The 23,713-nt window shown below is 49.3% G+C and overlaps 1 protein-coding gene across 4 annotated transcripts in view; it reads right to left on the reverse strand.

Annotated features, from left to right (window-relative positions):
• The window catches only part of PLOD1 (procollagen-lysine,2-oxoglutarate 5-dioxygenase 1), a 170,564-nt gene that overhangs the window by 21,976 nt on the left and 124,875 nt on the right, over positions 1-23,713 (reverse strand). For 3 of the 4 annotated variants that reach the window (XM_068238744.1, XM_068238748.1, XM_068238747.1), the window contains 8 exons: positions 20,833-20,954; positions 16,753-16,857; positions 16,551-16,676; positions 14,559-14,700; positions 8,432-8,545; positions 8,036-8,101; positions 5,758-5,862; positions 4,425-4,571 (listed from right to left, as the gene is read on the reverse strand). In XM_068238744.1, the coding sequence (XP_068094845.1) occupies positions 4,425-4,571; positions 5,758-5,862; positions 8,036-8,101; positions 8,432-8,545; positions 14,559-14,700; positions 16,551-16,676; positions 16,753-16,857; positions 20,833-20,954 (927 nt within the window). The remainder of the gene's footprint in view (positions 1-4,424; positions 4,572-5,757; positions 5,863-8,035; positions 8,102-8,431; positions 8,546-14,558; positions 14,701-16,550; positions 16,677-16,752; positions 16,858-20,832; positions 20,955-23,713) is intronic. The other variant, XM_068238745.1, reaches the window with a different exon arrangement.

Below are 23,713 nucleotides of genomic sequence, written 5' to 3' on the forward strand. Positions count from 1 at the left end.
GCGGGGATAGCCCCTAGTGTGAGGGCAGATAGCGAGGATAGCCCCTAGTGTGAAGGCGGATAGCAAGGAAGATAGCCCCTAGTGTGAGGGGAGATAGTGAGGAGGATAGCCCCTAGTGTGAGGGCAGATAGCGAGGATAGCCCGTAGTGTGAGGGCAGATAGCAAGAGGGACAGCCCCTAGTGTGAGGGGAGATGGCAAGAAGGATAGCCTCCAGTGTGGGGGAAGATGGTGAGGAGGATAGCCTCTAGTATGAGGGAAGATAGTGAGGAGGATAGCCCCTAGTGTGAGGGGAGATAGAGAGGAGGATAGCCCCTAGTGTGAGGGGAGATGGAAAGGATAGCCCCTACTGTGAGGGGAGATAGTCAAGAGGATAGTCCCTAGTGTTAAGGGGTAGATATTGAGAAGGATAGCCCCTAGTGTGAGGGGAGATAGTGAGGAGGATGGCCCCTAGTGTGAGGGGAGATGGCAAGAAGGATAGCCTCTAGTGTGAGGGAAGATAGTGAGGAAGATAGCCTCTAGTGTGAGGGGAGATAGTGAGGAGGATAGCCCCTAGTGTGAGGGAAGATAGTGAGGAGGATAGCCCCTAGTGTGAGGGAAGATAGTGAGGAGGATAGCCTCTAGTGTGAGGGGAGATAGTGAGGAGGATAGCCCCTAGTGTGAGGGAAGATAGTGAGGAGGATAGCCTCTAGTGTGAGGGGAGATAGTGAGGAGGATAGCCCCTAGTGTGAGGGAAGATAGTGAGGAGGATAGCCTCTAGTGTGAGGGGAGATAGTGAGGAGGATAGCCCCTAGTGTGAGGGGAGATAGCGACGAGGAAAGCCCTGAGTGTGAGGGGAGATAGTGAGGAGGATAGCCCTGAGTGTGAGGGGAGATAGCGACGAGGAAAGCCCTGAGTGTGAGGGGAGATAGTGAGGAGGATAGCCCCTAGTGTGAGGGGAGATAGCGAGGATTGCCCCTAGTGTGAGGGGAGATAGTGAGGAGGATAGCCCCTAGTGTGAGGGAAGATAGCGAGGAGGATAGCCCCTAGTGTGAGGGGAGATAGTGAGTAGGATAGCCCCAAGTGTGAGGGTCAGATAGCGAGGAGGATTACCCCTAGTGTGAGGGTCAGATAGCGAGGAGGATAGCCCCTAGTGTGAGGGGAGATAGCGAGGAGGATAGCCCTGAGTGTGATGGAACATAGCGAGGAGGATTGCCCCTAGTGTGAGGGAAGATAGCGAGGAGAATAGCCCATAGTGTAAGGGGAGATGGCGAGGAGGATTGCCCCTAGTGTGAGGGGGTAAAGCGAGGAGGATAGCCCCTAGTGTGAGGGGAGATAGTGAGGAGGATAGCCCCTAGTGTGAGGGGAGATAGCGAGGAGGATAGCCCCTAGTGTGAGGGTAGATAGCGAGGATTGCCCCTAGTGTGAGGGGAGATAGCGAGGAGGATAGCCCCTAGTGTGAGGTGAGATAGCGAGGAGGATAGCCCCTAGTGTGAGGGGAGATAGCGAAGAGGATAGCCCCTAGTGTGAGGGGAGATAGCGAGGAGGATAGCCCCTAGTGTGAGGGGAGATAGCGAGGAGGATAGCCCCTAATGTGAGGGGAGATAGAGAGGAGGATAGCCCCTAGTGTGAGGGGAGATAGCAAGAAGGATAGCCTCTAGTGTGAGGGAAGATAGTGAGGAGGATAGCCTCTAGTGTGAGGGGAGATAGTGAGGAGGATAGCCCCTAGTGTGAGGGAAGATAGTGAGGAGGATAGCCCCTAGTGTGAGGGAAGATAGTGAGGAGGATAGCCCCTAGTGTGAGGGGAGATAGCGACGAGGAAAGCCCTGAGTGTGAGGGGAGATAGTGAGGAGGATAGCCCCTAGTGTGAGGGGAGATAGCGAGGATTGCCCGTAGTGTGAGGGGAGATAGCGAGGAGAATAGCCCCTAGTGTGAGGGGAGATAGCGAGGATTGCCCCTAGTGTGAGGGGAGATAGTGAGGAGGATAGCCCCTAGTGTGAGGGAAGATAGCGAGGAGGATAGCCCCTAGTGTGAGGGGAGATAGTGAGTAGGATAGCCCCTAGTGTGAGGGTCAGATAGCGAGGAGGATTACCCCTAGTGTGAGGGTCAGATAGCGAGGAGGATAGCCCCTAGTGTGAGGGGAGATAGCGAGGAGGATAGCCCCTAGTGTGAGGGGAGATAGCGAGGAGGATAGCCCCTAGTTTGAGGGGAGATAGCGAGGAGGATAGCCCTGAGTGTGAGGGGAGATAGTGAGGAGGATAGCCCCTAGTGTGAGGGGAGATAGCGAGGATTGTCCCTAGTGTGAGGGGAGATAGCGAGGAGGATAGCCCCTAGTGTGAGGGCAGATAGCAAGGAGGATAGCCCCTAGTGTGAGGGAGCGAAAGGCGAGATAGCGAGGATTGCCCCTAGTGTGAAGGGAGATAGAGAGGAGGATAGCCCCTAGTGTGAGGGGAGATAGCGAGGAGGATAGCCCCTAGTGTGAGGGGAGATAGCGAGGAGGATAGCCCTGAGTGTGAGGGGAGATAGTGAGGAGGATAGCCCCTAGTGTGAGGGGAGATAGCGAGGATTGTCCCTAGTGTGAGGGCAGATAGCGAGGAGGATAGCCCCTAGTGTGAGGGCAGATAGCAAGGAGCATAGCCCCTAGTGTAAGGGGAGATAGCGAGGATTGCCCCTAGTGTGAGGGGAGATAGAGAGGAGGATAGCCCCTAGTGTGAGGGGAGATAGCGAGGAGGATAGCCCCTAGTGTGAGGGGAGATAGCGAGGAGGATAGCCCCTAGTGTGAGGGGAGATAGCGAGGATTGTCCCTAGTGTGAGGGCAGATAGCGAGGAGGATAGCCCCTAGTGTGAGGGTCAGATAGCGAGGAGGATAGCCCCTAGTGTGAGGGGAGATAGCGAGGAGGATAGCCCCTAGTGTGAGGGTCAGATAGCGAGGAGGATAGCTCCTAGTGTGAGGGGAGATAGTGAGTAGGATAGCCCTGAGTGTGAGGGCAGATAGCGAGGAGGATAGCCCCTAGTGTGAGGGCAGATAGCGAGGAGGATAGCCCTGAGTGTGAGGGAAGATAGCGAGGAGGATAGCCCTGAGTGTGAGGGAAGATAGCGAGGAGGATAGCCCTGAGTGTGAGGGAAGATAGCGAGGAGGATAGCCCTGAGTGTGAGGGAAGATAGCGAGGAGGATAGCCCTGAGTGTGAGGGAAGATAGCGAGGAGGATAGCCCTGAGTGTGAGGGAAGATAGCTAGGAGGATAGCCCTGAGTGTGAGGGGAGATAGCGAGGAGGATAGCCCTGAGTGTGAGGGAAGATAGCGAGGAGGATAGCCCTGAGTGTGAGGGGAGATAGCGAGGAGGATAGCCCTGAGTGTGAGGGGAGATAGCGAGGAGGATAGCCCTGAGTGTGAGGGGAGATAGCGAGGAGGATAGCCCTGAGTGTGAGGGAAGATAGCGAGGAGGATAGCCCTGAGTGTGAGGGGAGATAGCGAGGAGGATAGCCCTGAGTGTGAGGGAAGATAGCGAGGAGGATAGCCTCTAGTGTGAGGGGAGATAGTGAGGAGGATAGCCCCTAGTGTGAGGGGAGATAGCGAGGAGGATAGCCCTGAGTGTGAGGGAAGATAACGAGGAGGATAGCCCTGAGTGTGAGGGGAGATAGCGAGGAGGATAGCCCTGAGTGTGAGGGGAGATAGCGAGGAGGATAGCCCTGAGTGTGAGGGAAGATAGCGAGAAGGATAGCCCTGAGTGTGAGGGGAGATAGCGATGAGGATAGCCCCTAGTGTGAGGGAAGATAGCGAGGAGGATAGCCCTGAGTGTAAGGGGAGATAGCGAGGAGGATAGCCCTGAGTGTGAGGGAAGATAGCGAGGAGGATAGCCCTGAGTGTGAGGGAAGATAGCGAGGAGGATAGCCCTGAGTGTGAGGGAAGATAGCGAGGAGGATAGCCCTGAGTGTGAGGGAAGATAGCGAGGAGGATAGCCCTGAGTGTGAGGGGAGATAGCGAGGAGGATAGCCCTGAGTGTGAGGGGAGATAGCGAGGAGGATAGCCCTGAGTGTGAGGGGAGATAGCGAGGAGGATAGCCCTGAGTGTGAGGGGCAGATAGCGAGGAGGATTGCCCCTAGTGTGAGGGGAGATAGCGAGGAGGATAGCCCTGAGTGTGAGGGGAGATAGCGAGGAGGATAGCCCCTAGTGTGAGGGCAGATAGCGAGGAGGAAAGCTCTGAGTGTGAGGGCAGATAGCGAGGAGGATAGCCCTGAGTGTTAGGGAAGATAGCGAGGAGGATAGCCCTGAGTGTGAGGGGAGATAGCGAGGAGGATAGCCCCTAGTGTGAGGGGAGATAGCGAGGAGGATAGCCCCTAGTGTGAGGGGAGATAGAGAGGAGGATAGCCCCTAGTGTGAGGGGAGATAGCGAGGAGGATAGCCCTGAGTGTGAGGGCAGATACTGAAGGCATAGGAGGAAACGCACCCGTGTGTAGTATCCAGGGAACATCTTCTCGGTCACTGGTGCTACAAAGTCCAGCAGGAACTTGTGCCACTCTTTCTCATAGCCAACCTGGTTCATGTGAATGTCGATAGTTGGGACATTTTCATACCCCCCCTGCAGCCGCTGGTCCTACAATAAATAAAGGAGAAGAGATGGTTATCTATCAGCACAATCATTGATGTTTGTACTTGGCTGCAGAACCCCCACCTGCCTCTAGGTGGCATCATGTACATTATTGGGAGGAATATTTCAGGTGATAGTCCATGTTGTTATATTCATTCCCCCACTCTGCTTATCCTGATTTTCCCAAGGAACAAGCATTCATGGTGGAACTCTTCCACAATCAGAAAGTCTCCTGCAGGATTATACATGGGGTGTGACAACAACCGCCAACCCCTCCTACTACGCCACAGATGCCATTCAGCTCTCATCCACTAGAAGCTTCTGGAGGTGATTGCACTGTGAGCAAAGTAAACATTTAAGATTGGATGATGTTCACATACATTAGACAATCTCGATTGTATGTGCAATCGGTAAAAAATTATTGATTTTGTACTGTAAATCGGGTATTTTGCTGCTACCTCTCTCCAGATTGAAACTAGGTGGAGATACCTCTAAACTAGAAGAAAAGGTTATTTGCAACCTCTGACAACCACCCGCCAATCCCATATTACTAGGCCACAGTTGCTATGCAGGTCTCATGCACTAGAGACTTCTGCACAGTAAACGGTTAAGGTTGGTTGATGGTGCCCATACATGATCAATCTGGATTTTATGTACAATCGGTAAAATAGAAATATTGATTTTGCACTGGAAATTGGGTAATTTCACTGCCACCGCTGTCTGGGTTGAATGGAGCGGACAGACTCCACTTAGCTAATCCTAGAAGGAAGAAACGGTTATTTACAACCTAGCTAGCAAATCAACAATTTCTAAGAAAGAATAAACAATGCAGTAGTATGACTGACTCTCCAGAGGGCAGATTCTTTGTAGCAGCAATCAGATGACCGGAACAGTCACACAACTGAACGATAATAATCATTCGTTTTATTCTAAAACCATACACAGAAATATACTTTACAACCAACAGGTAAATATACCGGTCAGTCAGAACAGATTGGATTGCTAGAAAAGGGTAGAGATGAAAAGGAAATAGAATGTCTTATAATGCAGGTCAAAATACCGTTATTGGTATTCCTTGCGGAAAAGTTCAAGATAGCCGACTGCCATGCATATTACATTCTGCAATATGATCAGGGAGCCATTTTCTAATATGAAGTGCATAGTTATGTATAAGTATAGCAGTGGTTCTTACCGTCTTACTTCCGGTTGACCACTGGCCAAAGTGCTCCATTTCCTCCACCAGATCATTGCAGGCCGTTTCCGTGAACACAGGGAACCAATAAACGTCAGGACAAGGCTGACAATGAACAAAACAGAAGACTATTTCTTTATCATTTCCACATTCCACAGCTCCAGTCATGCAATTGGCCAGCAGCTCCAGTCATGCGATAGGAGGGTTACCGGCACAAGAAAAAGTAGCTGCTGCATTGTTAGTGTAATTCTTATGGCACAAATAATAGTTTGCTTTATAAGAAAGATGTTATTGTCGCCCTACAGGCTGCATCCTTGGGGATCCATGGCCTCCCCTTGGTTCTCCTCCTACCTTTCCAATCACTCCCTCACAATCTCCTTCAATGGTTCCTCCTCAACCCCTGACACCCTCTCAGTCGGTGTCCCCCAGGGCTCTGTTCTGGGCCCACTTCTGTTCTCAATATACACTTCCCCCACTGGCAATCTCAATTCCTCCCTGGGATTCAAATAACAGCTTTATGCCAACAACACTCAGATTTACCTCCATACCAGATCTCTCCTCCACCACCATGGACAAGGTCTCCTCATGCCTTTCAACTATTTCTTCCTGAATGTCAGCTAGGTTCCTGAAGCTTAACCTAGACAAAACTGAGCTCTTGATCTCCCCACTCCATGCTGCTGCACCCCTCCTGGATTTTCCGGAGCTCCCAATCGATAATATGACCATTCGCCCTACCTCCCAGGCACTTGCCTGGGTGTCACCTTGGACTCTGCCTTTTCCTTCATCCGCCACATCCAAATGAAACCAGAGCTGCAATTTTCACTTCCGTAATATCTTCAAGATCCTCCCTTCCGGACCCCGGACACGACCAGGCTGCTCATCCATGCCCTCATCATCTTTTGCCTTCATTATTGCCACGCCCTTCTGTCTGGCCTCCCCTTGAAATGCATTGCCCCCCTACAATCAGTTATGAACACGGCTGCCAGACTCATTCATTTCCTCGCACCGCTTCGCATCCACATCTCCCCTCTGTAAATCCCGGCACTGGCTCCCTATCCGATTCAGGATAAGTTTCAAGATTCTATGCCTGGCGTATAAATCTGTGCACAAAACCTGCCTACCTACATTTCAGAGCTTGTTATAAATACAATAAATAATAATAATAATCTTTAACCCTCCCTTTACCAAAGCCCAACCCTCCCCCGTAATGGTGTCTAACCCTTAACCCTCCCTTTACCCATGCCTAAGTCTTGACTTCTCCACTTCCGATGCTTAACCTCTCAACCCTCCCCCTCACCGATGCCTTACCCTTAACCCTCCTGCTATCAATGTCTAATCCTTAATCCCCCCCAAGCGATGCCTAACCCTTAAATTCCCCATAATAGTGCCTAACCCTTAAACCTCCCCCCCCTCCCTGGCATGGTTAATGGAAAAGAAAGTGACATTTAGACACCCAAGGCCATTGATAAAATAGCAGGCGCTAAAGCTACCGTTAAGCATGATTGTCGCTAGTCCCTCCCGCAGCCTTGGTTGCCCAAAGATCTCATGACTGTCGCTATTTGATGCATCTGACATTCATCATTGCCGCTAATCGTGGCCCTTGGTGTCCAAATGTTCTTGCCCTGCTGCTAATTGGGGCTTTTATAATTATATTATTTTCAACGGCGGCGGCCTTTCTTCCATATTGCTGCTTGCACTCAAATTTCCAGTTTAAGTTAAAACTCCTCACCCTATTATAAAAAGGGCGACATACAGTAAGTTGTTACCTCAATCTTCAGGTGGAAATGCCCAAGCCCAGGTCATGGGAGGGGGACAATTCCTAAGCCCAGGACCTGGGAGGGGACAATGCCTGAGCCCAGGTCCTGGGAGGGGGACAATGTCTAAGCCCAGGTCATGGGAGGGGGACAATGCCTGAGCCCAGGACCTGGGAGAGGGACAATGCCTGAGCCCAGGTCATGGGAGGGGGACAATTCCTAAGCCCAGGACCTGGGAGGGGACAATGCCTGAGCCCAGGACCTGGGAGGGGACAATGCCCGAGCCCAGGTCCTGGGAGGAGACAATGCCTGAGCCCAGGACCTGGGAGGGGGAGGGGAAAATGTCCAGGCCCTGGTCCTGGGAGTGTGCCACTACTGGCCAGGACTCTGCATGTACTATGATCATAGTGTGTTTTCTGGTTGAACTCGATGGATGGATGTCTTTTTTCAACCCACATAACTATGTAACATACACAGGAGGGGCCATCAGAACAACCTTCTCTTGCTCTGAAATCAGATCTTACCGATTCCATGTTTTTGCCCCGGAGAGCCAGGCTGTGATTGGGGTGGATGTATTTTTCTTTCCAGTCCTGTTGAGTTAAATAAAAAAAATTCAGACGTAAAAAAAAAAAAAAAAAACAAAAAAAAAAACTCCAATCCCACAATATGAATGACTTACTATTCACTATGGATTTTATTGATGTAGTTATATTATACAGTAATATTCCATCTACCGTGTTACTTTATTATCTGCTGCTGACTCCCTAACTCACAGCCTGTTATCACACATAGCTCCAAGACTTCTCTAGGGCTGCCCCTATTGTCTGCTACTCACGCCCTCTGCAATTCCCGAGCCCAGGTCCTGGGAGGGTGGAGGCATTACAATCTCACATCTGCAGAAAGTGAAGGATCCATCTCACCTGCGTGTTCTCAAAGATCTGCCAGAGGTCATTGTGGAGATGAGTCGTCTGGTAATTCTCCAATGACAGCAAGTGACCGAAAGCCTGGCGATTTGTCAGAAACATGAAGACTCCCTAGAAGCAAAAGAGATATCTGCATGTGAGAATACTGTGGGGGCGGGGAATATTAGGGTGTCAGGGAATACTGTGGGGGGATGGGGGGGGGGGTATTAGGATGTCAGGGAATACTGTGGGGGGATGGGGGGGGGGTATTAGGGTGTCAGGGAATACTGTGGGGGGATGGGGGACTATTAGGATGTCAGGGAATACTGTGGGGGATGGGGGACTATTAGGATGTCAGGGAATACTGTGGGGGGATGGGGGGGGGTATTAGGATGTCAGGGAATACTGTGGGGGATGGGGGACTATTAGGATGTCAGGGAATACTGTGGGGGATGGGGGACTATTAGGATGTCAGGGAATACTGTGTGTGTGTGTGTGTGGGGGGGGGGGGTATTAGGGTGTCAGGGAATACTGTGGGGGGATGGGGGGAGTATTAGGATTTCAGCGAAAGACAGGGTGATTCTCATATTACATTGGACAAGCGGAGGACGCGTTCTCAATACGCGCTCCGCAGATGTAAACAGTAATGCACGTGTGTCAGCTGATCACTGACACGCTGGAAACTGATTGGTTGTATTGAATGCTGTTCTGTGTTGATTGGTTAGTTCACGTATTTAAACGTTGAGAGCGCCCCCTGTCATCACCTGTGATAGAATTCTGCTCTTTGGCTTGTTGCTGGGTATGCGCTCTCATATTGGATCTTCCGTTGTCGACTTCTGCTTGTCCTGACCATGCTAGCTGTTTGATCACCTGTTGCTAACCTCTGCTTGTTCCTGACCACGCTTCTGCCTGATACTTACTTTGGTGCCAGCTTCTGCTTGTTCCTGACCTTGGGTATATCACAATGGTACACGCTAGGCTGGCTTCAGCATGTAGTGTTGGTGGTATAGTGGTGAGCATAGCTGCCTTCCAAGCAGTTGACCTGGGTTTGATTCCTGGCCAATGTATGTGAGGTTGCTTTTGACATCCTACAAATCCCTAAGCAAGCTCATTTTTATCTTGGGTATATCACAATGGTACATGCTAGGCTGGCTTCAGCATGTAGTGTTTGTGGTATAGTGGTGAGCATAGCTGCCTTCTAAGCAGTTGACCTGGGTTCAATTCCCGGCCAATGTATGTAAGCTGGCTTTTGACATCCTACAAATCCCTGGAAGACAAGACAAGACAGGAGGAGGAGGGAAGAAGGGAGGAGGAGGAGGGAGGAAGGGAAGAGGGAGGAGGGGAGGAAGGGAGGAACGGAGGAAGGGAGGGAGGAAGGAAGGGATTACACTACCTGATTGATGTATACACATGCAAGATGTTATAAAGCAGTTTAGGCCTGCAATTTAGCATTCAATGTGATTTCTGCCCTTAAAACACTGCTTTGCGTCAAATCCAGATTTTTTTTATGGGACTTTTGACGTCTATCCCACTCAACCATGTCCCCCTCCAGGTGTTCGTCTCCTTGAAACATCTTTTCCATCACTTTTCTGGCCTGCATAATTTTTTCTAATTTTCCAAGTTTGCCTCCCCTTTGAAGTCTATTGCGGTTTGCGAAAGTTCGCGCGAACCGAACTTTCGCGGTGGGTTCGCGAACCTAAAATCGGAGGTTAGGGCCATCTCTAATGCCAATCATAATAGTTGTAAATATAACGATAAGTCCATATTACATTGTTAGTTATTACCCGTTAGACATAACGACAAGTAGTATCTCATAAGAAATGCATTATTACAACACATAAATTAATTTAACGTAGATTATTAATATCCGCTCATGCTCATATGGGATAAGCATTCAATATTAATGATATCCTGTCTTTTGGGTGGTTCATATATTTCGGTAACATGGGAAACATGCCTGTATATGTGTGCGGACATACACATATACATTCTCATATAGGTTTTATTGGCAATAATAAGAACAGTTGATATTATATTTTTCATAGATGGATAGGGGATAATGATATATATTTTATAATTTTTCTTTTTTCCTCCCTATCATGATAAAACTGAAAGCCTCGCTGTGGTTAAATATCTAACTTTAAGTAAATCTATGGGAAGAATTCCAGTGAAAGAAAACAGAACTAGTTCTGGGAAACTCTATCTACTCTATATGGTTAAGGGATTAAAAGCTGATGCCTTATTATTACCCCAAAAGCACTGAAAGTTTACCCATTGTCCCTCGTGAAGAAATATTTCTGAGAGGACACAAGTCAGATGTTATTTTAATGTGAGCCATAATGCCACCTGCTGGGAGAATATCCACATAACAGTATAAATCATTGCTGAGTCAAGTGTGTCCCTAGTGGAGAAATCTAGTATTTCATTGGGTTAAAAAGTAATTTTAAAAAGACACCCACTGTATGCGGCTTGGTTACAATGTTAGTCTTCTGGGCAGGTTTATAGATAGTGATGGGAATAAAGACAGTAGGGCTGAGTCATCAACATGGGACATCATCAAAAACACAACAGCTATACGACATCTGAAAGACACCTAGAGGTAGACATCCTGAGACCAGAGACACGCCCAAGGCATTTATTTCCTGAGACCAGAGACACGCCCAAGGCATTCATTTCCTGAGACCAGAGACACGCCCAAGGCATTCATTTCCTGAGACCAGAGACACGCCCAAGGCATTCATTTCCTGAGACCAGAGACACGCCCAAGGCATTCATTTCCTGAGACCAGAGACATGCCCAAGGCATTCATTTCCTGAGACCAGAGACATGCCCAAGGCATTCATTTCCTGAGACCAGAGACACGCCCAAGGCATTCATTTCCTGAGACCAGAGACACGCCCAGGGCATTCATTTCCTGAGACCAGAGACACGCCCAGGGCTGTGGAGTCGGTCCAAAAATCCACCGACTCCGACTCCTCAGTTTAGGATTCCACCGACTCCGACTCCTCGACTCCGACTCCTCTAATTTGCATATTACAATTTTGTTGATTAAAAGTATGTAACATGAAATTTGTCTCTTAACTGCCAACGCTTAGGAATTTTACAAGACAACTGAAGTGCGAAGGATATGTAGACTACTATATTTATTCCCTTTAGACTAAAACTAGTCCTTGGTAAGAGTACTTGTAAAAGGTATAGACCGGAACAAAGAACATCTATCAGGCTCTAGGCAATGTGACTGTGGGTACATGCAAGAGTGATGTGCAGGTACTCTGCAGGGGAATGAGGAGATTCTTCCTCTATTACACATTCTTCATGCACAATCTGAACAAGGTTTATGGGTGACAGACAACACCTCTGTGTTCAATGTGCACAGCATTCTCAGTGGATTCCCTGCAGCTCTGTGGGGAGTGCATATGTAGAGTATAGTACTACTGTGTAACAAAGTAAACCTGAGACAGATGAAATTAAAGTTTTATACATACCTGGGGCTTCCTCCAGCCGCCTTCAGGATAATCAGTCCCTCTTTGTCCTCCTCCACCACCTGGATCTTCTGCTATGAGTCCAGGTACTTGAGCCAGTCTGGCGTAATGCGCATGCACACACTCCGCCGCCAGGAGCATACTACACCTGTGCAGTACTATTGCGCAGGTGCAGAATGTTCCTGGCTATGGGAGCGGCATGCGGCTGGACAGCGCTGACTGGCTGAATTACCAGGACTCATAGCAGAAGATCCGGGTGGTGGAGGACAGCGAGGGACTGATTAGCCTGAAGGGGGCTGGAGGAAGCCCCAGGTATGTATAAAACTTTACTTTTCATCCGTCTCAGGTACCCTTTAATTTGTAGTCCCCAAACCAAATTTTAACAACATATCAAATTATTTGATTTCATCAGCAAAGGGAGTGCATACATTTGCATAAATCAGCATCAATGCAGAATTATTTCCATCTCGTTGACCATCTCTATTAGTGACACAGCTACACATCAGGCTTTATTCTTACAGCATAGATGTTATTTCGTATATATAAGACATTCCTGTGTACACATCATATATACAGTCACAATCAGATATGTATGTCTGACCTTAAAAATACGGGGACTGCTTTATTGAAGCAGCACAAGTAACTAATTTTGATTGGTTTATTTCATTTTTGTGGACTAAGCATGGCTATTACTGTATATATAGTGTATATATACATTATTTGTAATGACTATTATCTGAGAAATAGAACATTTTATCATATTTTCTATTTTAATTACAGTTAGAAATTCATTAGGAGTCGGAGTCGGAGTCGGTGCATTTTTTCCCGACTCCGACTCCAGGCACCCAAAATTGCCCGACTCCACGACTCCGACTCCACAGCCCTGGACACGCCCAAGGCATTCATTTCCTGAGACCAGAGACACGCCCAAGGCATTCATTTCCTGAGACCAGAGACACGCCCAAGGCATTCATTTCCTGAGACCAGAGACACGCCCAAGGCATTCTTTTCCTGAGACCAGAGACACGCCCAAGGCATTCATTTCCTGAGACCAGAGACACGCCCAAGGCATTCATTTGGTGGCTATAAAGGGGTTCTTTTGTAATTATTATTATTATATTGATATTTAAATAGCAGCTTGAATATTTGGTTATTATATTGATATTAATTATTATTATAGAAACCAAAAAGGGGTAAATTCTTTTAAAGTGCACATTAAAATAATTTACTAATATTGATATGAATTTTTCGATAGATTTTTCTATTATCATAAAATTATGACTTTCAAGCTGCCACTTAAGGGAGAAGTAAGGAGTTTCCTCAAAGAAGATCAGGTCTTCCTTCCTTTCCCATATACTATTCTGGTTTACCCTTATGAGGGGCCACGCCCAGGTATAATATATGTTGCCTTATGCCTATCTTTTCAGCTAAAACTTGCTTTGTGGGTTAGTCAAATTGCTTAAAGCTGAGTCATAATTGCAGAATATGCTGCATATGGTACTCCATATGCAAATTAGGTCCGCCATCTTGTCTTCATATGTCCTGAATTATATCTGCAGTGAACTGCATAGCTAACACGCCCTATTTTCAGTTTATGAATAGCTACGGTTCATTGTGTACGCTCTGCAGGTTGTTACATTGAGTTTAATGCCCAATAGTGTCTTATAAGACAGGCTTGATGTTTTTATTACCTAGCCTATTTGTTTGCAAGGGTGTGTCTGTGTGTACAGTATGTGTGTGTACAGCCTGTGTGCACAGTGTGTGTATACAGTATGTGTGTGTACAGTCTGTGTGTGTGTGTACAGTATATGTGTCTGTGTGTGTGTACGTGTGTGTGTAGTGTGTGTGTACAGTGTGTGTGTGTACAGTGTGTGTGTGTACAGTGTGTGTGTGTCTGTGTGTGTGTACAGTGTGTGTGTGTCTGTGTGTACAGTGTGTGTGTGTGTGTACAGTATGTGTGTATGTGTGTGTACAATGTGTGTGTGTGTGTGTGTGTGTGTGTACAATGTGTGTGTGTGTGTGTGTGTGTACAATGTGTGTGTGTGTGTGTGTGTGTACAATGTGTGTGTGTGTGTACAGTATATGTGTCTGTGTGTGTGTACGTGTGTGTGTACAGTGTGTGTGTACAGTGTGTGTGTGTCTGTGTGTTTGTACAGTATGTGTGTACAGTATGTGTGTGTGTGTGTGTGTGTGTGTGTGTGTGTACAATGTGTGTGTGTGTGTGTGTGTGTGTGTGTGTGTGTGTGTGTGTGTGTGTGTGTGTGTGTGTACAATGTGTGTGTGTGTGTGTGTGTACGTACAGTGTGTGTGTGTACAGTGTGTGTGTGTGTGTGTGTGTGTGTGTGTGTGTGTGTGTGTGTGTGTACAGTGTGTACAGTGTGTGTGTGTACAGTGCGTATAGTGTGTGTGTGTGTGTGTGTGTGTGTATAGCGTGTGTGTGTGTGTGTGTGTGTACAGTGTGTGTGTGTACAATGTGTGTGTACAATGTGTGTGTGTGTGTGTGTGTGTGTATACAGTGTGTGTGTGTGTGTGTGTGTGTGTGTGTGTGTGTGTGTGTGTGTGTGTGTGTGTGTACAATGTGTGTGTGTGTGTACAATGTGTGTGTGTGATGTGCTTGTAAATAAGATCTAGCAGATGATACAACATGAAAGGCTGCTGCTCACCTGCTTGCGAATGTTGTCGCACATCGCCATGTCGGGGTCCAGTGATCCGCTGCGGAACATGTCATACTGCCCGAGCCGGCCCCTGAGGATTTTGCCCTTTACCAGATATACATTGCTGATGTATGGGACATTCCAGATGCCACTGTAATGACAAGATCACATGACATGAAGCACATCTGCTAGATCACATGGCATGACGCACAGCCGCAGATCGTAACCCACCATCCCAGGGCCACAATGTACAGCAGCTGTGGGAAGACACAGTCACATGATCACATGACATAAAGCACATCACAACCACAGCGTGACATCACAACCACACTCCAACCACAGCAGCCATGCAGAGCCCGGAGCGCGACATCACAGCCACCCTCCAATTACGGCAGCCACGCTGAGTCCGGACCGTGACATCGAAACCACACTCCAACCACGGCAGCTATGCTGAGTCCGGAGTGTGACATCACAACCACACTCCAACCACGTCAGCCATGCAGAGCCCGGAGCGTGACATCACAGCCACCCTCCAACTACGGCAGCCATGCTGAGTCTGGGGCGTGACATCACAACCACACTTCAACCACGGCAGCCACGCTGAGCCCGGAGCGTGACATCACAGCCACCCTCCAACCACGGCAGCCATGCAGAGCCCGGAGCGTGACATCACAACCATGCTCCAACCACGGCAGCCATGCAGAGCCCGGAGCGTGACATTACAGCCACCCTCCAACCACGGCAGCCATGCAGAGCCCGGAGCGTGACATCACAGCCACCCTCCAACCACGGCAGCCATGCAGAGCCCGGAGCGTGACATCACAGCCACCCTCCAACCACGGCAGCCATGCAGAGCCCAGAGCGTGACATCACAACCACACTCCAACCACGGCAGTCATGCGGAGCCCAGAGCGTGACATCACAACCACACTCCAACCACGGCAGCCATGCTGAGCCTGGGGCGTGACATCACAACCACACTCCAACCACGGCAGTCATGCGGAGCCCAGAGCGTGACATCACAACCACACTCCAACCACGGTAGTCATGCGGAGCCCAGAGCGTGACATCACAACCACGCTCCAACCACGGCAGCCATGCAGAGCCCGGAGCGTGACATCACAGCCACCCTCCAACCACGGCAGCCATGCTGAGTCCGGAGCGTGACATCACAGCCACCCTCCAACCACGGCAGCCATGCAGAGCCCGGAGCGTGACATCACAGCCACCCTCCAACCACGGCAGCCATGCGGAGCCCGGAGCGTGACATCACAACCACACTCCAACCACGGCAGTCATGCAGAGCCCGGAGCGTGACATCACAACCACACTCCAACCACGGCAGTCATGCGGAGCCCAGAGCGTGACATCACAACCACACTCCAACCACGGCAGCCATGCTGAGCCTGGGGCGTGACATCACAACCACACTCCAACCACGGCAGTCATGCGGAGCCCAGAGCGTGACATCACAACCACGCTCCAACCACGGCAGCCATGCAGAGCCCGGAGCGTGACATCACAGCCACCCTCCAACCACGGCAGCCATGCTGAGTCCGGAGCGTGACATCACAGCCACCCTCCAACCACGGCAGCCATGCAGAGCCCGGAGCGTGACATCACAGCCACCCTCCAACCACGGCAGCCATGCGGAGCCCGGAGCGTGACATCACAACCACACTCCAACCACGGCAGTCATGCTGAGCCCGGAGCGTGACATCACAACCACACTCCAACCACGGCAGTCATGCGGAGCCCAGAGCGACACAACCTCTCAGACGTCCAGCAGAAACTGTGGACATTTGGGCCAATTTCTTTGTTGGAAACAATGTATGAAATATCACAGATTCATATTTGCCATGTGTTTGGCATCAGGTATGGGCAGACATCAACCTTCTCCTGGCAAGCTGTGATGTGTTCAGCTGATATTGGCAGGTGTTTGATATCAGGTACAGGCAAACATGTGATGTACTCAGGTGATATTGGCATGGGTTTACTCACATCCTCTGTCTTTGCACAATATCAATGTAATCCTCAGATCGCGCATAGAATCCCTCCTTGCTGATTGCTCCCCAGAAATTAGACCAGAGGTCCTGCAGATGGCTGACCATGGGGGCGAGGACAGGCCTGAGACATGGAGAGACATGGTGAGGTATAGATATACTGTATACACATTAAGGCGTTGTACACCACAGCCACATACTTGTTCTGCTCAATCAGGGTCCGTAGAATGCTGGCGTTCCTCAGCACAACCTGGATGTCAACGCTGAAGTAATACTCGCACTCCACATTCTGGCGGCACAGATCCCTGCAACATACCAATGACACGTCCTAAAACTGTCCATGTGACGTATGTGGCGCTGCTCATAGCTTAAGCTTGTACTCATCAGTGTTAACAAGCAACCTACCTCATCCACACACTAGCATACCTCCTCCCTCATTAATCTCCTCCACCTCCCCATGACCACCACCACCACCGCAACTCCTCCCTGCCACCACTCCAGCTCCCCTGCCCCAGGCTCCTTTATACCACCACCCCAACTCCTCCCTCAAACTTACTCCACTCCAACTCCTCTTTGCCACCGCTCCAAACATGCCGCCCCCCAAACATACATACACCTCCCTACTATCACTCCAACTCGCCCACCCCCTCCACCTCCCTTCTGCCACCACTCCAGATCTGTCAACACCAACATCACTCCACCTCCGTCCTACTGCCACTTCAGCTCCTCCCCCCCACCACCACTCCAACTACTCCCTACCACCACCCCAAAACCCCCCTCACCAATTCAACTCCGCCCTACTACCCCTCCAACGCTCCCCCCCCCCACCACCACTCCCATTCCAGCTCCCCCCACCACTCCAACTCCTCTGTTTTTTGTCTATTTTTATGTTTGGTGGGGATTAAAGGGATACCCACACCTTGAGAATTAAGCAGCTGATTGATTGGGAGGATAGGGAGACAGAGTAGCGCCTTTTTACTTCTCCTTCTTTTTACCACTCCAACTCCTCCCTACCACCACGCCCTCACCAATTCAACTACGCCCTACTACACCTCCAACGCTCCCCCCACCACTCCAACTCCTCCTTGCTAACACTCTAAACTTCACACACACCTCCCTTCTATCACTCCAAACCTGTCACCTCGACATCACTCCTCCTCCTTCCTACTGCCACTTCAGATTCTTCCCCCACCACCACTCCAACACCCCGCTCACCAATTCAACTTTGGCCTACTGCCCCTCCAACTCCACCTGCCCCCCTCTCCCCCCCACACACACTCCCACTCCAGCTCCCCCACCACTCCAACTCCCCCTACTACCACTCCCTGCCACCATTAAAACTCCTCCCTAACACCGCTCTAAGGGCTCCATATCACTAAGCACTACCACATTTGGTAATGCAGAAAACAGCCAATTTTTTATGAACCTCTTATCAAATGTTAATTCACTAAGGGGTTGATTCACTAACATAATAGCGCAAGTAACCTCCTGCGCTATTTAATCAGACCGCATGCTACGTGCGCTACTGGCAGCATAGCATGTGTAATTAACGTCACTCACCGGAGCGCACGCTATACTGCTGTAGTGCAGCATAGCAAGCGCTAGTTACTTTACGCCCACTCCACTTGTCCCGCCCTGAGCCCCTGCGGGTCCAGTCACTTTAAATGACGTGATCCCTGCACTTTGATTGGCCCAATATGCTGCCTGTCACTTGACATCACTTGACCGGTAGCCTATTGTGCCAATCAAAGTGCGGGGACCATGTCCTTTAAAGTGATTGGACCTGCAGGGGCCCAGGGCGGGACAAGTGAAGCGGGCTTAAAGTAACTAGCGATCGCTATGCTGCATATGTAGAGTAGTAGGGGTGTCTCAGCACCCTAGAGAAAAAGACACAAGAGACAAAAGAACAGGAGCCCAATTGCGCAATATGTTTTCATATATACGGGATAGCGACAGGTAACAACAACAAACCCGCCTCCACTCCGCCGGACCTGGCTGTGGTCGCTCTCCCTGGTAAAAGTGACAGATTATCGTTATGGTTTGAACCATGTGTGGTCTGTCTAGACTCCTCCAACAGGGTGTGTTGGGGGTGCGTAAAGCACAATTTGGGTAGAGAGGTGCCCCAGTGTGGATAAAATTAGATTAAAAACAAGGTAAAATCGGAAGAATGAGGTGGCTTACCTTAATGACAAGATCTTTGTATAGCCAGATATTTATTTAGCACAAGCAACGCGTTTCACGGGTCTAAGACCGCTTCCTCAGGCCAAGAGAGGCTCCCTTTGCTGATCGGGTATTTGCAATTGGCACGGTTATTGGCCTGAGGAAGCGGGCTTAGACCCGTGAAACGCATTGCCAGTGCTAAATAGACATCTCTTTGTCTATACAAAGATCTCGTCATTGAGATAAGTCACCTTATTATCCACACTGGGGCGCCTCTTTACCCCAATTGTCGCTATGCTGGACTACAGCAGCATAGGTGTGCTCCGTGGAGTAACGCTAATTACGCACGGTATGCTGCCAGTAATAGACTGATTAAACAGCGCCAGTAACAGGAGGTTACTCGCGCTATTATGTTAGCGAATTAACCCCAAAGGATGTTACCACATGGCAAGCTAAAATTACCGACCTGGAGGTAGATTACTGACTTGTGCAGTAAGTACCTCAAGAAATGTAAATTCACAAAGATTTGATAAAACGTTAGACAAAGGAGCAGCCAATAGGAAGAGCCACCCTGTCCTGCTACTCCCTCCATTGGTGCCGATATACTGCCGGGTGGTCCCTCCATTGGTGCCGATACTTGCCTTGGGAGGAAGGGAAGCTTCTGCATCCTAATGAGGCTTCCCCCATCCTCCCAAGCCTCAATGATCCAGCGCTGGCTCCCCGAAGCCACAGCTGACAAGCCTGAGGACTGTGGCGACTGCAACATCTACCTTCCTCAGCTCCAGCGCAGGCGCAGTAGTGGCTTTCTGATCGTGTCCACTCTACTGCGCAGGCGACTCGTGCCGATAGGGCGTGGCTGTTTCCGGCTGAGGCTGATCGGAATGCTACTGCGCATGTGCTGGATTGCGGTAGGTAAATGTCTACCTTGCCGGTGTTCAGGGGCTGCCAGGGCTGGATAACGGAGGCTCATTAGGATCCAGCGGCTCCTCCTCCCGAGGCAAGTACTTCCCAGGGAATACAGAGGAGCTGAGAAGGGCATGCAGGTAGAAAGGGATGCCTCTTACTAATGTAATGCTGTCACAGCACACAAGTGGGAGGACATAGCACAACACACAATGACACTCCCCAGCTGGTCACACAGGTCTTAGGTAATTACCAAATTATTACCACACATGTGAAATGTTAGTGAATACTAAAATAAAATGTTTGTTTTTCTGCATGAGGAAATATTACCTCATAAGAATGTTTTACCAAACAGATCTTAGTAAATCGAGCTCCAACTCCTCCCCTCACCACGCCTTCCCACCACTCCAACTCCTCCCCCCACCACCACTCCAACTTCTCCCCTCACCACCACACCAACTACTCCCCTCCCCACCACACCAACTCCTCCCTTCTCCACTCCTCCCCACCATACCAACTCCTCCCCTCTCCACCACTCCAACTCCTTCCCTCAACAACACTCCAATTCCTCCCCTCACCACCACCAACCCCTCCCTTCTCCACTCCTCCCCACCATACCAACTCCTCCCCTCTCCACCACTCCAACTCCTTCCCTCACCATCACTCCAAACTCCCCCCCCCACCAACACCTCCCTTCTCCACCCCTCCCCTACCCACCACTCCATCTCCTCTCCACCACACCAACTCCTCCTCTCACCACCACACCAACTCCTCCCTTCTCCACCCCTTCCCACCACTCCAACTCCTCCCATCCACACCACTCCACACCATTCCTAAACCTCCCCTCACCACCCCTTCAACTCCTCCCCTCAACACCACAACTCCTCCTCCCCTCGCCACCATTTCATTACGGTCCCTCCCCACCACTCCAACACCTTCCCTCACCTCCCCACCACTCCAACTCCTCTCCTTACCACCACTGCAACTTGTCTCTTTACCTCCACTTCCCACTCCTAACCCCTCCAATTCCTCCTCTCTCTACCCCTCCAACGCCTCCCCTCCTCACCCCTCCAACTCCTCCCTTCCCCACCACTCCAACACCTTCCCTTACCATGATTCCAACTCCTTCCTTCAACACTCCAACTCCTCCCCTCACCACAACACTGATCCAGGCCTAAAAAATCAGCCAAACCAATCTCCAAATGAAGGGGACATACATGCCGGCATTGCGAGTGTCTGCGATGGTGGATATTTCTTCAGGCCCCACGTATTTCACCAAAGTGTAGAGAGTACCATGCTCCTGCAGGAAGGAGTCCACCTGCCTCTGGTGATGAGGTTCCTGCATGTAAAGGAGACAAGGTGTTAATGGTTCCCAGAATTCCTCACTTCTGGCAGATAAGGAAAGTGTGTCGCTGCGCGCTGGCTTCATTCTCCACCCAGGTGAAGTGCAACTCCTATTCTGCTTTACTATTCCTTCAATCTGAATGTGGAGTCAGAATAGGTGGCGTAAATGCCAGGACCTTCACAAGCCGCCTCCCTGTCAGACCAGAAACTGCAGTTACAATTACACATTATTGAGAAACTGATCGCAACCTCCGTGATCATATGACCAGCACTAGTGATGCCGTCACTGAACTGTGTATGCTTGCGCCATCACTGGAATCTCATTAGCATATATGCCGATGCTTGCACATCACTGCAATCTCATTAGCATATATGCCGATGCTTGCTCCATCACTGCAATCTCATTAGCATATATGCCGATGCTTGTGCCATCACTGGAATCTCATTAGCATATATGCCGATGCTTGCGCCATCACTGGAATCTCATTAGCATATATGCCGATGCTTGCGCCATCATTGTAATCTCATTAGCATATATGCCGATGCTTGCTCCATCACTGGAATCTCATTAGCATATATGCAGATGCTTGCGCCATCACTGGAATCTCATTAACATATATGCCGATGCTTGCGCCATCACTGGAATCTCATTAGCATATATGCAGATGCTTGCGCCATCAATGGAATCTCATTAGCATATATGCAGATGCTTGCGCGATCACTGGAATCTCATTAGCATATATGCTGATGCTTGCGCCATCACTGGAATCTCATTAGCATATATGCAGATGCTTGCGCCATCACTGGAATCTCATTAACATATATGCCGATGCTTGCGCCATCACTGAAATCTCATTAGCATATATGCCGATGCTTGCGCCATCACTGGAATCTCATTAGCATATATGCCGATGCTTGCGCCATCACTGGAATCTCATTAGCATATATGCAGATGCTTGCGCCATCACTGGAATCTCATTAGCATATATGCCGATGCTTGTGCCATCACCAGAATCTCATTAGCATATATGCAGATGCTTGCGCCATCATTGTAATCTCATTAGCATATATGCCGATGCTTGCGCCATCACTGGAATCTCATTAGCATATATGCAGATGCTTGCGCCATCACTGGAATCTCATTAGCATATATGCCGATGCTTGCGCCATCACTGGAATCTCATTAGCATACATGCAGATGCTTGCGCCATCACTGGAATCTCATTAGCATATATGCCGATGCTTGCTCCATCACTGCAATCTCATTAGCATATATGCAGATGCTCGTGCCATCATTGGAATCTTATTAGCATATATGCCAATGCTTGCGCCATCACTGGAATCTCATTAGCATATATGCCGATGCTTGCGCCATCACTGCAATCTCATTAGCATATATGCCGATGCTTGCGCCATCACTGTAATCTCATTAGCATATATGACGATGCTTGCGCCATCACTGCAATCTCATTAGCATATATGCCGATGCTTGCTCCATCACTGCAATCTCATTAGCATATATGCCGATGCTTGCTCCATCACTTCAATCTCATTAGCATATATGCCGATGCTTGCTCCATCACTGGAGTCTCATTAGCATATATGCCGATGCTTGCGCCATCACTGAAATCTCATTAGCATATATGCCGATGCTTGCGCCATCACTGGAATCTCATTAGCATATATGCCGATGCTTGCGCCATCACTGGAATCTCATTAGCATATATGCAGATGCTTGTGCCATCACCAGAATCTCATTAGCATATATGCCGATGCTTGCGCCATCACTGGAATCTCATTAGCATATATGCAGATGCTTGCGCCATCACTGGAATCTCATTAGCATATATGCCGATGCTTGTGCCATCACCAGAATCTCATTAGCATATATGCAGATGCTTGCGCCATCATTGTAATCTCATTAGCATATATGCCGATGCTTGCGCCATCACTGGAATCTCATTAGCATATATGCAGATGCTTGCGCCATCACTGGAATCTCATTAGCATATATGCCGATGCTTGCGCCATCACTGGAATCTCATTAGCATATATGCAGATGCTTGCGCCATCACTGGAATCTCATTAACATATATGCCGATGCTTGCGCCATCATTGTAATCTCATTAGCATATATGCCGATGCTTGCGCCATCACTGGAATCTCATTAGCATATATGCAGATGCTTGCGCCATCACTGGAATCTCATTAGCATATATGCCGATGCTTGCGCCATCACTGGAATCTCATTAGCATATATGCCGATGCTTGCGCCATCACTGGAATCTCATTAGCATATATGCAGATGCTTGCGCCATCATTGTAATCTCATTAGCATATATGCCGATGCTTGCGCCATCACTGGAATCTCATTAGCATATATGCCGATGCTTGTGCCATCACCAGAATCTCATTAGCATATATGCCGATGCTTGCGCCATCACTGGAATCTCATTAGCATATATGCCGATGCTTGTGCCATCACTGGAATCTCATTAGCATATATGCCGATGCTTGCTCCATCACTGGGATCTCATTAGCATATATGCCGATGCTTGCTCCATCACTTCAATCTCATTAGCATATATGCCGATGCTTGCTCCATCACTGGAGTCTCATTAGCATATATGCCGATGCTTGCGCCATCACTGAAATCTCATTAGCATATATGCCGATGCTTGCGCCATCACTGGAATCTCATTAGCATATATGCCGATGCTTGCGCCATCACTGGAATCTCATTAGCATATATGC

Source organism: Hyperolius riggenbachi, chromosome 6 (genome assembly GCF_040937935.1).
Source record: "Hyperolius riggenbachi isolate aHypRig1 chromosome 6, aHypRig1.pri, whole genome shotgun sequence".
Taxonomy (NCBI): Eukaryota; Metazoa; Chordata; class Amphibia; order Anura; family Hyperoliidae; genus Hyperolius; species Hyperolius riggenbachi.